The 12564-nt window shown below is 39.8% G+C and overlaps 1 protein-coding gene across 3 annotated transcripts in view; it reads left to right on the top strand.

Moving 5' to 3' along the window:
* Window positions 1–10024, top strand: part of TTC7B (tetratricopeptide repeat domain 7B) — a gene marked incomplete at its 5' end in the record, with an annotated part of 153719 nt that extends 143695 nt beyond the window's left edge. For all 3 annotated transcript variants that reach the window (XM_082485834.1, XM_082485833.1, XM_082485835.1), the window contains one exon: window positions 9036–10024. In XM_082485834.1, the coding sequence (XP_082341960.1) occupies window positions 9036–9257 (222 nt within the window). In that variant the 3' untranslated portion in view covers window positions 9258–10024. The remainder of the gene's footprint in view (window positions 1–9035) is intronic.
* Between the last annotated feature and the right edge of the window lie 2540 nt (window positions 10025–12564).

Raw genomic sequence — 12564 nt, 5'->3', positions numbered from 1 at the left:
ATTAGAAAAAATGAAAGACGTAGTTACATATTCTGCATTTTGGAAACAAATTACATATACATTGCAGTTTCTTTTTCAATTTTATTTTAAAGTAATTTTTTAAATGGAAAACTATTTTTATTTGTAAGTGTTGGCGGCCAATCCAGTGGTTTTTAAACCTTATAATAGAATATGGACACCCTTCAAAATCCCTGCATTAAAATGCATCTGTGTCTGTCATTGCAGACGTAGAACTATGTTTATTCATCCTTTTTCTGATGGAATGGCTTATTTCAAACTGATGCACCATGTCACAATTTTTTCACACTTGCAGAAAATAGTTACTAACAATGACTAAACATAGAACTGTTCATGGTATATGCCTTCGAAAGAAGGAGTTAATAAATGACTTCTTGTGCAAAGTCATACTTCCATTAGATGGACACGTTTCAGCACAAATTCATCAGCTAAAAAGAAAATAGAAGAGCATAATATATAAATAATGTGCTATTTCGCTCTACATAAGTGTAAAATACTGATTATAGAATACATTTAAAATATGTATTTTTGTCACAGATGGGAAATATCAGCTGCAGAATTTTACTTATTTTTCCATATATCATGACAAATTCTCATTTTGCCTCGCTAACACTTCTGTTTCGTTATTATAGCATACCACTGTCAAGTCTCTGGAAAACCTTCAAGTTTGATAGATTTGTTTGAAAATAGCAGCCACCTTAACACATGCAAAATAGTCTGAAAAAGCAGCATGTAACAAGGGGCAGTTTTGTGATGCTAAAATTACAGTGCATATGGATTTGCAATGCATACATTGCATATTAAGTTTTGTAACTCTTTATGGTCATAATCCTTGATTTTCAAGTTTTTTAGATAACATGGGATGTTTCTATCATTCTCTCTTAGGCAGGCTGGGACTTGTTTAAAAAAAAATAAATAGTGAACCGGGAAAATTACTGAAGAGTTGGATGTAATGAGTTCTTTAGGACTTTTATTGTAACTTAAAAAAAAAAAAAAAATCATTCTTTTCCACATCTTTATAGCGCTAAATCTGATTATACATTTGCAGCTGCTAGCTTATTGGGCTTCAGCAGGTCATCAGCAAACCAGGCAAGTAGTATTTCCACTGTTCTCTGTCTCCCTGCTCTCATCATTAAAAGCAAAATCAGTCCGGTTTTTGTTTTCCTATGCTTGTAAAGTTTTCTTATAGCTGTTGGTTTTGCAAGGGAAACTTTTAGCTCTGAGGGGTATTTTTTAGCTAAATAAGGTCTGCATCATACAAATTCAGAAGCTCTTTAGCAAACTAATCACGTCATAGACCTACTAGGAAAAAATTAATATTAATATCTTATCTGGTAGAACTCAAATCTCCATAGTTGAGTCTTTTGCAGGTCAACAGGCTCTGATTCTTAAACATGGTGAGTGTCTCTGATGCTTTTTTGCATGTTAGGTTGGCCACATGTTTTCTTCTCTTACTCTCCGTTTCTCCCAGTTGTCAGTTTCCTTCTCTGCTGTTACGAGAGACTTCAGTTCATCTCCCACCTATAGTCTATGTTTTTCTTAGAGAAAATGAAATTGTTGATATCAAATGAATAAAGGTAAAAATCTCAAGTGGTGCTTCTGTTGAGATTGAGAACTGTTTATTTTCCAGGAGGAGTGGAGTAGTTGTCAGATGGTTAAACCTTAAGAAAACCTCCAGCTCTCTTAAGCAGAAATTTTTAGTCACTTTGAAGAAACAACAGGGATCTTTGTAGTGTTACCCCCCCCCCCCCTGCCCCCCCCCCAAATCTTGTTTAGCACTTTATCATAAAGCTCTGGTTTGGTGAGACGTACAATGGGTGATAATTATGGCTTTAATTTTTAAAAAATTAGTTTCATGGAAAAAAAATTTAATGTTAGCTTCTCATTTACCCTAAAGCAAATAAAAAAGTGACCTTACTAGACTCCTCTAAACGACTAGTTTTAGTCATGTTTTCAAAATCAGAAATTAGCTACTTCAGTAATTTTTAAGACATTTCTGTCCCATGTTTATTTTTCCAGATTTGTCTTTTCCATTGACTGTTTGGTTAATCATTATGACAGGTTAATTTGCAAAGAGTGAAATCCTGTTTGCAGAAAAAAACGATACCTTTGCATTGAAGACTACACTACGTGCTTATTTAAGCAATTGTAGTGTTATATTATTGCTTGTTATATCACATTGTTCAGATTCTTAGGGATATTTTATCAATAAATAATGATGCATTTGCTAACTGAAGGTTTTACTTGGGGACTGTGTAAAGCTGCATTTGGAAATTAGAATTCATTGGAATGTTTTCCTTCTTAAAAATGCTTACATTTAGGTAATGAAAAATAACCTTAATATGTTGAATTGCAAGGGGAAAAATAACTATGCCAAGATATAATTTTGACGTGTCCAATATATATCAAAATATAATTCTGGCTTATTGAAGGAAGGTCTTGATTTTAATCCTTGGTTTTATTGCACCATCACCGTAGACCAAACTTTAAAGGTATCTTGTTTATCTAGCATACAGATAGATATGTAGTGACATACTGAAAGTTATCTAGGTGGAGTAAGGATTTAGGTCCTGTTTAAGTGAATGCTGATCTTGTCTTCCATGCGTTTGAAAATTCCATTATGCATCTTTCTGTGCCCAAAAGACTGTGAATATGGTGTTGGGTTTGTTTGTTTTTTGTTTTGTTTTGTTTTGTTTTTTTAAAAAGTCCATGCATTTGAATATTTCAGAATCCATTAATTTTGTCACAGTAGTTTTCTTCTTTCAGAAATAAGCTGGGTACCTAGCATAATTCTGCTTTTTAATCTTTGTATTCGTTAGTCGGACATTTCTCTGCACCTGCTTCTTCAGTGTATCCCAAGGAATCAAGAGAAATTTGGTCTTACAACAGAAGCATCAAGTTTATAGGCATCAATTATAGGCATAAAAATGTTACCACCCTTTCCTCTCAATGCAGTTGAGGGAGAACCTGATACTGGAACAGGAGCAGTGGGAGGTCCCTGGGCCCTCTAGACAAATCTCTTCCTCATAACCATCAGAGCGTGCAAGCTGTTCCTGTAGGACTCGGTCTTAACACTGTTTTGCACCCTGCTACTGCGAGTAGAAGGCTGTTCCAAAATCTCACTGCTCCAATTGCCAGGAATGTTTTCACCTTTTTTTGGTAAACTTACTCACAGCCAATTTATACCCATGTATTCTTGTGCCAACGTTATTCTCTAACTAAAATAGTTTTTCTCTATTCTGTTCTCTCTACTGTTTTTAGAGCAACTTCATCTCCTCTCAGCTTTTGATTTGCTAGGTTAAATAAACCAAGGCTGTTAGTCTCCTCCTGTAAATTAAGGTTTTTAATTGATTGTCTCAATAGTCGTTTTCTGTGCCTATTGCAGTTTGAACGACCTTTGTTGAATAGAGGAGTTGCAAAGTGCTCTACTATAGCTGTGTATAGGGGGCTCTACTATAGCTGTGTATGGCACAGCTGCTAAAGCCTCTGTTGTCTTTCTCTCTACTGGAAACCTCTCCTGATGTCAGTTGAGTTTTTCTCTTTCACACTGGCACCTTTCCACACTGTCATCCTGTTGGCTGCCTGATACATCCAAGTCCTTCTCCCAGGCTGCATGGTTGAGAGGCTTCCAACACACCGCAAAAGTTGCATTACTGTTGTGTTATTTTCCCCTTTGTTTTACTGACTTTTGCTGTATTTCTTTTGATCTCATGATCAGCCTGCTGCTTTCTATATCATATCCTCTTAACTTTTTCTTGTCTAATTGTATCATCACTCTCATAACTCTTGTGATGTGTCACTAATTAAGACGCCAAACATGATTAGTCCTAAGACAGTATCTAAAATACAGAAGATATAATCCCCATTCCTTAGGGCACGCAAGTATAAATGAAGGTTATTCAGCTAAATGTTTTTGATGGTACATTAAGATATTTCTGTCTATTCAGACTCCATTGCTGTTTTTCTGGGCTGTATTTGCGTAGGTACCTAGGAGATACTGAGTAATAAATAACAAATTACTTCTGTTTTGACAACAGTGCCAAGGGCCTTCAGTCAGGGGTTGGGCCCTGTTTGGCTGAGCATTATAAAAACAAACCTTGGGCAGATGCTTTGGCAAAATAAGCAAAGAATAACAGTTTTGTATGTAGGGCAATGTAAAATGAAGCATACACGTGATGATTGAGGGAGGAAACACATGTAAAATCATTGACCAACTAGAGGGAGACTTTGTGACTCCAGACTGGATTCCGTGAAAGAGTCACGGAATCATGGAGTTTCATAGTTGGAAGGGACCTCTAGAGATCATCTAGTCCAACTCCCCTGCTAAAGCAGGATTGCCCAGAGCACATTACTCAGGACTGCATCCAGGCGGGTCTTGAAAATCTCCAGAGAAGGGGACTCCACAACCTCCCTGGGCAGTCTGTGCCAGTGCTCTGTCACCCTCACCGTAAAGAAGTTTTTCCGTGTATTTGAACGGAACTTCCTGTGTTCTAACTTGTGCCCATTGCCCCTCGTCCTGTCACTGGGAACCATTGAAAAGAGCCTGGCTCCATCCTCCTTCAACCCACCCTTTAGATACTTGTATGCATTAATAAGGTCTCCCCTGAGCCTTCTCTTCTCCAGGCTAAAGAGTCCCAGCTCTCTCAGCCTTTCCTCATAAGGCAGATGCTCCAAGCCCTCAATCATCTTAGTTGCCCTTTGCTGGACTCGCTCCAGCAGTTCCCTGTCCCTCTTGAGCTGGGGAGCCCAAAACTGGACACAGTATTCCACTTGTGGCCTCACCAGTGCAGAGTAGAGGGGGAGAATGACCTCCCTCGACCTACTGGCCACACTCTTCCCTATGCAGCCCAGGATTCCATTGGCCTTTTTGGCAACAAGGGCACATTGCTTGCTCATGGATAATTTACTGTCTACCACGACCCCCAGATCCTTCTCCTCCAAGCTACTTCCCAGCATGTCCACCCCTAACCTATACTGGTGCTTTGCATTCTTCCTCCCCAGGTGCAGGACCTTGCACTTGCTTTTGTTGAACCTCATTAGGTTCTTCTCTGCCCAGCTCTCCAGCCTGTCCAGGTCACGCTGGATGGCAGCATGGCCCTCTGGGTGTCAGCCACCCCACGAGTCAGCAAGATCTTGAAAATAACCTGTGGCAGAGAAGAAAGTTGGAAGCACTTCCGCCCCCCCCTTTTATTCATTCCTAGAGGGTTTTGTTCTGTTGTGATGTGAGGCTTGTGTAGAACCTCATTTGTATTGACTACAGTACCGCCCCGTCGCAAGCAGCACACAGGAATACTTGTTTTAAGAAAACCAGCCCCTGGAGGCTCTTGAAATTGAAAAGTCCGTGATACTCCCAGCTGTGAGCCCCAACGATGGCATGGGCATTGTAAAGGACTGTTGACCTTTCCATGAGCAGAGAGCATCTGAACTCCACAAATCTCAGTACTGTTGATTATTCAGAGTGACTGGTATAAATATCAACGAATTGGAAACATGAAGCATTGCTTTCACTTCTTGTGATGATGGCACAAAAAAGTCTCTTTGTTTCTTCAGAGATTCCCTTCACTTTCTGCCTGTGCCATTTCTGAGTTGTGTCTTGGAGGTTTTTTGAGTTATGACATCAACCTCTACAATGTATAACTGGCTAAAAGAAAAATAAGATTTGCTTAGAGAGTTTACAACATAAAGACATCCTGGACATAAAGACAGAAGCTGGATGCCTTAACACACTTAGGGGACATCAGTGGTTTGCCAAAAAAAAAAAAAAAAAACAGAACCAAAAGAACCCCAAAATTCTTAGCAAACCAAACATGGGGAGAAGTAATAAACAAAATCTGTACAGAGCTGCAAAATGAAGAAGCCCACACACGCTATAGGCTTTTATAACTGTGTTAGAAGCAAATGTTATAAATTTATTGTTCTTTCATGCAAAAAAGCTAGTGAAAGAGATGCAATAGCAGGAAAGATCCTGCTTTCTCCTAGCAGGATGCCAGCAGTTGTCATAAACACCTCTGTCAAGTACTGAAGCATTTTAAAATGGACAAAAAACAAATACACTGCCTTAAATTTGTGTTAATTCCTTAGGAACTTACTGTTTTCATCATCTTTTGTAGAATGGGTGCTTTCCTACTAATATTTGTTATTATTTACTCAAATTATTATATAGTAGTTTTTCTAATTGATTCAGGTTCAAAAATCCCTATCATATTTATTTTTTTAAAAGTTTACGTGCCTGTTTATGAAGAGGATAACATGCCAAGTGTGAAGGTGTGCGCCATATGTCACTTAGGTGCCCCTCTGTGTTTCTGCAGAGTTGATGTGTTGTTCAAGCCCATCTCCAGCCATAAAGCAAGAGAGCTAACATTATTCTGCAGATAAATGTTGTCTGGACATCTGCTGCTAAATGGGTAAAGACCAGAACTGGTAGCTTCGAGATTTTGTTTCCAGTTAGGAAGCAAAGAAAAATACCCAGTGAAGGACTAGGATAATTTGTATTGATTTCTGGGAAATCTTAGAGGAGTTTTGGTTTGGTTTTTGTTGTTGTTGTTGTTGTTGTTGTTGTTGTTTTAGTTGGTTGTTTGTTTTTTCCAGAAGGATTTAGTATTGAGAGCAAGTATATGCTGACAGCTGGTAAACTGGAGGTCAGTTTTTTTGGATGGGTGATGGTGCGAGGTCACTGAAGGATGTTGCTGCGTGATCGGCATGTCTGCTCCTTCTCCCTGTAGTGTAATGCCTAATAGAGGAAAGTCAGGCAAGGACCAAAACCAATTTGAAATGTTCTGTGCCTCAGAATTTTAATGAAGTCATCGAAGAAGGAGATCTACAAACCGGACACTCAACACTATATGACATCTGACCATCATTCTGAGAGAGTTAATGAATCAGAGGGTATTAGGTCTTCTTTCTCTAGATTGCTTGTTTGAGCTCAGCCCACAGCTATACTGACCAAATGTCACTGTCCTTTTGATGCTCTGCATGAAATGCGTCTGATTTTCTCTGCATTGGTTCTTTGGAAGCAAAGCTCATTGCCACAGTGCTGCTACCCAAGGCAGGAGTCTTCATACCATCCCAGCCTGAGACACCAATGAAAGAATGACTTTTGGGAGACTCTCCCTCTAAAAGGCTGTGCCCTCAAAACATGAGGGTACAGGATGCAACCTGATTGCCCATGCAAGGGTGGTTCCTTCACTAGTGCTAAAGAGCTTATATTCTTAGAAAAGTATAACAACAGGCAAACAGCTAGTATTTGCTCTAGTTCGATCACCTGGAAAATCTCAGCTACGCTTTTTTTTTTTTCCATACAGAATCGGGCAGATGTGACATAACATGTTTCTGTTCCCATCAAGAGGCTTATATCTCCAAAATTTGGTTCTTCCCTTTGGTCGTGAAAAGAACAGCTTGTATCCTTAGCTAATGGGGAAAATAGTCTGGCATATTTAGGAAAAAAAGTATTACCAATATTCAAAGAACTCACATGTTCTATTAGTATAAAATATACAAATCCGCACAGAAAAAAGAAAAAAAAATGAAAATTGATTAGATAATCTTGTCTCAAAAATTAACACTTTAATTTTACTAAGGTTAGGTGTATGCAACTAAACCACCTTTATATATTCCACCTCCTTGCTTCATTTTTTGTAGTTTCACATCTGATACCTACCAGTCACTGACAATCATTTTCGTGCAGGGAAAAAAAACACCAACCCTGTGAGTTATCTGATTTTTGGATTGGAAGTACTGTTCACTCACTCTGGAAATGCTGACTCACTTGACAGCTCAAAAAAAATCCCAAACCAGAAAAGCCCTCTAGCACCTTTATGTGACACCATCTGCTAGGCTGATAGAAATTAGCCTTCATTGCATTTATTTATTTACTTACCAATACTATACAGCGCTCTTTCTATTGTTCGTCAGAGCATGGTCTGCTCTGTAGGAAGGAGTTAGTCTGCCCGTGCTGAAAGTCAGCCTGGTGGGCAGAATTCCAGAAATGTATGGTGGATAATTCAGAGGTTGCATAGAATTTCAGCACTTTCTAATCATTGGCGCTTAGGTTGAAAAGGATTTGAGGGACAGATGTACAGCGAGAAATCAAAGAAATTGTGGTCCAAGGAGTGGGGGCTGGGAGGGGAGAAGTCACAAGGAATCTGTAAGCATGTAATCAGGATGCCTCTCTGAAAAACAAAGATTTGTGGATCATATGCATTTTGCAATACATGAACACAAGTTAAAAATGTATAACATCGTTAGGATTATTATAATCCCGGAATAAAGCTTTCTTACTGGGTCATTCCCTGACTTTTTTGGCACAGTAACATAGCTAAATGTGCTGGATGGAGACTTCCACTGCCTCACTCAGCCCATATCCTAGTGGGTTTGGACATCGTCTTGGATCATGTGGTGTTGAATTGGATCCCATCCCGCAGAGGAAGGTGAAGAATTTGTATCTAGGAAGCTCCTGGGGAAGTTATTTACCTGCTGGACCTTAATACAGTGCTGATGGAATATTAGTCCCAGTGCATTTCCTGTTCTGCAGGTTGAATCGAATACCATGGCTGTCGTCTGTTGGGCTGAACTCGGTTCTGTTACTGCCATCCCTGAGAGCTGATGGTGCCATGTGTGTGCTCTCACATGGTATAAGGCAGGAGCTGGGTGCTGAGGTGTGCAGGCAGGATATGGACACTTCAGGGTGCACACATTAGTGGGACTTTAGACATGGAAGGTCAGGTACTCAGTGATTTTTGGTGGTTGGGTGGAGGTTTTGTTGTTCAACTCAGTTTTTGCGTTTCAGTGTCTTTGTTTCTTGTCCAAAGCCGCTTGACTCCTTGTTGGCGTGTAGCCTCCTCCAGTCCTGCTTCAGGTCGTTTCTTTCCTTTAAAAAACAAACAAACAAACAAACAAACAACAAAGCGTTACTTGAACCCAAGAGCTACCGAGGCTTATCTCACTGTTGCGACCTATCATTTGAGCTTCAGGCAAGTCCTGCTGGCAATCTCAACCATTTTCCCTTTGTTTTCTTGCAGGCTCTGATACTTCACCAGCTTGGGCGCTATAGCTTGGCAGAGAAGATTCTCAGAGATGCCGTCCAGGTGAACTCCACGGCCCATGAGGTGTGGAACGGCCTGGGAGAGGTGCTGCAGGCTCAAGGCAATGATGATGCCGCAACGGAATGCTTCCTGACGGCGCTGGAGCTTGAAGCTAGCAGTCCCGTGGTCCCTTTTACCATCATTCCTAGAGTCCTTTGAGAGGGCGTCTTGATCAACCCATTTTGGTCTGACTTCTGGGTGAGGAAACCCAGGTGTTTCGGGCCACCTGGTAACTGGTTAGTTTGAAAAACTTTAGAGCTACAGGTAACAAACTCCAGTCTTTTGTGGGAAAGTGGCCAAAACAGTGACGTGATGCAATATATTAATGTTAGACTGAGAGGACAAAATGGCTAGCCAGAACCAAATCACTCATATCGCCTACGTTTTTGCCCTGGTAGTTTTAAAACATCGTTACATTGTTCATGGATGATGTGCCATATTTTGTTAGTGATACTTGAGTGTTACATAAAATTATAATGGAATCAACTACCAAATGTAGAATAAGTTAAAATTCAGTGGCAGAGCAGACTATTTTTAACAAGGCTGTTAATAAAACTGTTCTCTTCCTGCCTCTCAACCTCTTTTGGCCCAAAGTCAAAATGTGAATTTTCTGTTTCCATCTCTATTTTAGTCCAGGCCAGAAAATCAGTTGAGTTCTTGGTTTTAGTTGTTAATAACTGTGATGTGTGGCTAACTGTTATCTCTATTTAGAGCAAAGGCTGAGTACAAGAATATTTATATTTTACCAATGTATGCCTGTTACAAAAATATATTAGTTATTTAAGTTTAACTTTTTTATGTGAATTCAGAGTTTATTTATCAATGGAAATATGTAAAAAGAAGCCTCAAATGGAATATTTACCGACATTCCTTATACATGACCCACACTTGGCTAAATGGGAAGATTATGTTAATAATAAAATGATTTTTAAATGGAACCTTTCCTGTGTCCTGGTTGCGAATCCAGGGGGAGAAATAGATGGCACGTGAGCACATTTTTATGATGTGGGGCCTGCGGCTGGCTGGCCTCAAAGATGAACGACACCAAAATTAAATGCCCTGAGGCCAGTTTAGAGAAAAGAAGCTGCTATATTGTTATCTTAGATTTCAGATTTCCTTAAATCTTCACTTCTTTTTTATTCCTTCAACTCCACCTCTTGATGAAGCTAGATTACTTTGCCTCTACGTAATGCATGAAGAATTACGTATACTGTGGTAGTCTTTGGGAAGATCATGTTAAATATTTACATGCTATTCTTCAGTTTTCCTTACCCGTCTTCATAGTTGTTTCTCAACATCTCCTGCACTTTGTGTCCCTTGAAGGAAAAGTTGGCTGGTAATGTATTACTGCCATATCAGTAGTAATAGGGCCAAATGTTTAGTAGACAAATACTTGCCAAGGTTTATCTGGGATGCGAGGAGAAGAGTCATTCGTTGCAATGAGTATTGGGTGCGTGAGCTGGGGTAGTCTAATGTCTGCTCACTGACAACATTGGGCTTGTATGGAGCCTGGGAAGAATTCCAGGTTCCCAGATAGACTGGGTGCTCCTTGGTATTTGCCTGATTTGTCGCAAGAAGCGGTTTTAAAGTGCTTAGCACAAGATAGAAGATGATTCAGAAAAATAACGGCAAATGTTTTTCTTTGTCGCTCACCAGAGAGCTTGCTCACCTCAAATACGTGGAGGATCTCTCTGCGACACAGCCTCTGTGCACTCCGGTGAGAATCTCCAAATGGCAGAAGACTTAAACTTGGGGCAACTCTTCATTTTTGCCTCTCTTTTTTTTTTTTTTCCCTGGCATTTTATGTGCCTTTTAGGCTGAAGCTACTTTCAAATTATATCTGCTTAGTGCTTAGACCATATGTTCTCTGTAAAATGGACCAAAAGGCTATAATAGGTAGTGTTTTCAAATCTATTTAAAAGCCAGTAGAAATTGTGTCATCTTGCTCACTGCAAAAACATCAAAGTTTTCCTTCCCCTGTTAAAGCTCATGTTTTGCATGTTTTCTTCCTACTGTCCTTGGTGGTTTTTCCCCCCGCTCTTTTCTGTTTGGCAACTGTTCTCTCTTTTCTAGTCCCAGCTCATAATGCATGCTCTGGCACTGCTGTCTTGTAGCACCCACTATACAGTACCTGGTGTACCAAAAGATACTGCAAAACCTTTATTTGTGTAATTCGATTCTTTCTGAGCCCTTCTGCTATCACAGTTCAGTTACTTAAATTTGTAACACCTTTCACAGACATGCTCCTTCACAATATTTATTCACCTTTTCTTATAATATCAAAGCTTTTCTACCAAGGCAGCTTTCACCTAGATCTCAGACTTGTGGTCTCTCAAGAGAGCTTCAGATGGAAGTGGAGAATAGGACAATTCTGTAATAGCAGAATTTATCTTTGATTTTTCTTGTTTAATTTAAAGTCCTGGTCTCTCTTGATAAACTCCCAAAGTGGAAAGGTTAGCAGTCTAATTGTGTCATCTTTTACTAGTGGAGAAGTTGTCACCACTGTTGTGTATATCAGATGAACCTGAATATGTGTTTCATTTTTCTTACACTGGAATCAGTTTCGCTGTAAATCCACAAGCTTCTACCTCTTGGGAATAGCCTCAGCCACCTATTTTTATAAATGGTTTATCACTGTAAGACTGTACATTCAGGAATTTTCAGGCAGAAGTGGAAATCCTTGCAGCATATGAATTAAACAGCAACACTTGTTTAAACATAGTTTTCAGCTTAAAAATAAAGTTACTGGGTTTTACAGCTGTAATTTCTTTTTTTTTTTTTAAATCTAGTAAGAAGGCCAAGAATATTTTTATATCTGTTTCAGTTGATAAACAGAAAGATGTGCCTTTTGCAATCCACTCTCAGACTGCTCTGGTACCTCAGTCACAGGAGTGAAGCAAGCAATGCCAGTGTGAACAGCCCGTCCCATGGAAGTATTCCCCTTGGTGCCAATGGGACAGTGTCACCTGCATGAGGGATGCTCCTGGACTTTGTGGCTGACCCAGTCTCCATGTGGCTACACACATCTATGTGTGCTTTTGCTCCCCCAGCCTGTGTCAGAAATAATAGCTATTCAGATGAATGGTGAGATAAATCAGGGGCTGATCCAGCTGAAAACTAAGCCAACCCTTTGCTCCAGGGTTTTACTAAGCTTTGGGCAAAAGCCTAATAAAGGCTTCAGGTAGTTCTTTCATCTGATTTACCGCACAAGTAGTAACACTACCATGCAGAAGAGAAGACAGGGCTTCCCCTCCACACAGCAGCCCGTACCTGCACCAATTTAATATGGTTATTAAATTGTATTCTCAGGCACTCCAACTGTATCACTATAATGACAAGTTCCACAAGCTTGAGATCTTCGGCCTTTCAACAGGAATCAAACACACTTCTCATCCCTAAGACTGGAACAGCAGGTTTCAGAGGAGACTTCCCTCACTCTGCAGTGTGCTTATCCTACTCAAAACGA

Source organism: Vanellus vanellus, assembly GCF_965231255.1.
Source record: "Vanellus vanellus genome assembly, chromosome: 6".
NCBI lineage: Eukaryota > Metazoa > Chordata > Aves > Charadriiformes > Charadriidae > Vanellus > Vanellus vanellus.
Note: the sequence above shows the minus strand (reverse complement) of the source record. Positions and strands in the feature narration are given on the sequence as shown.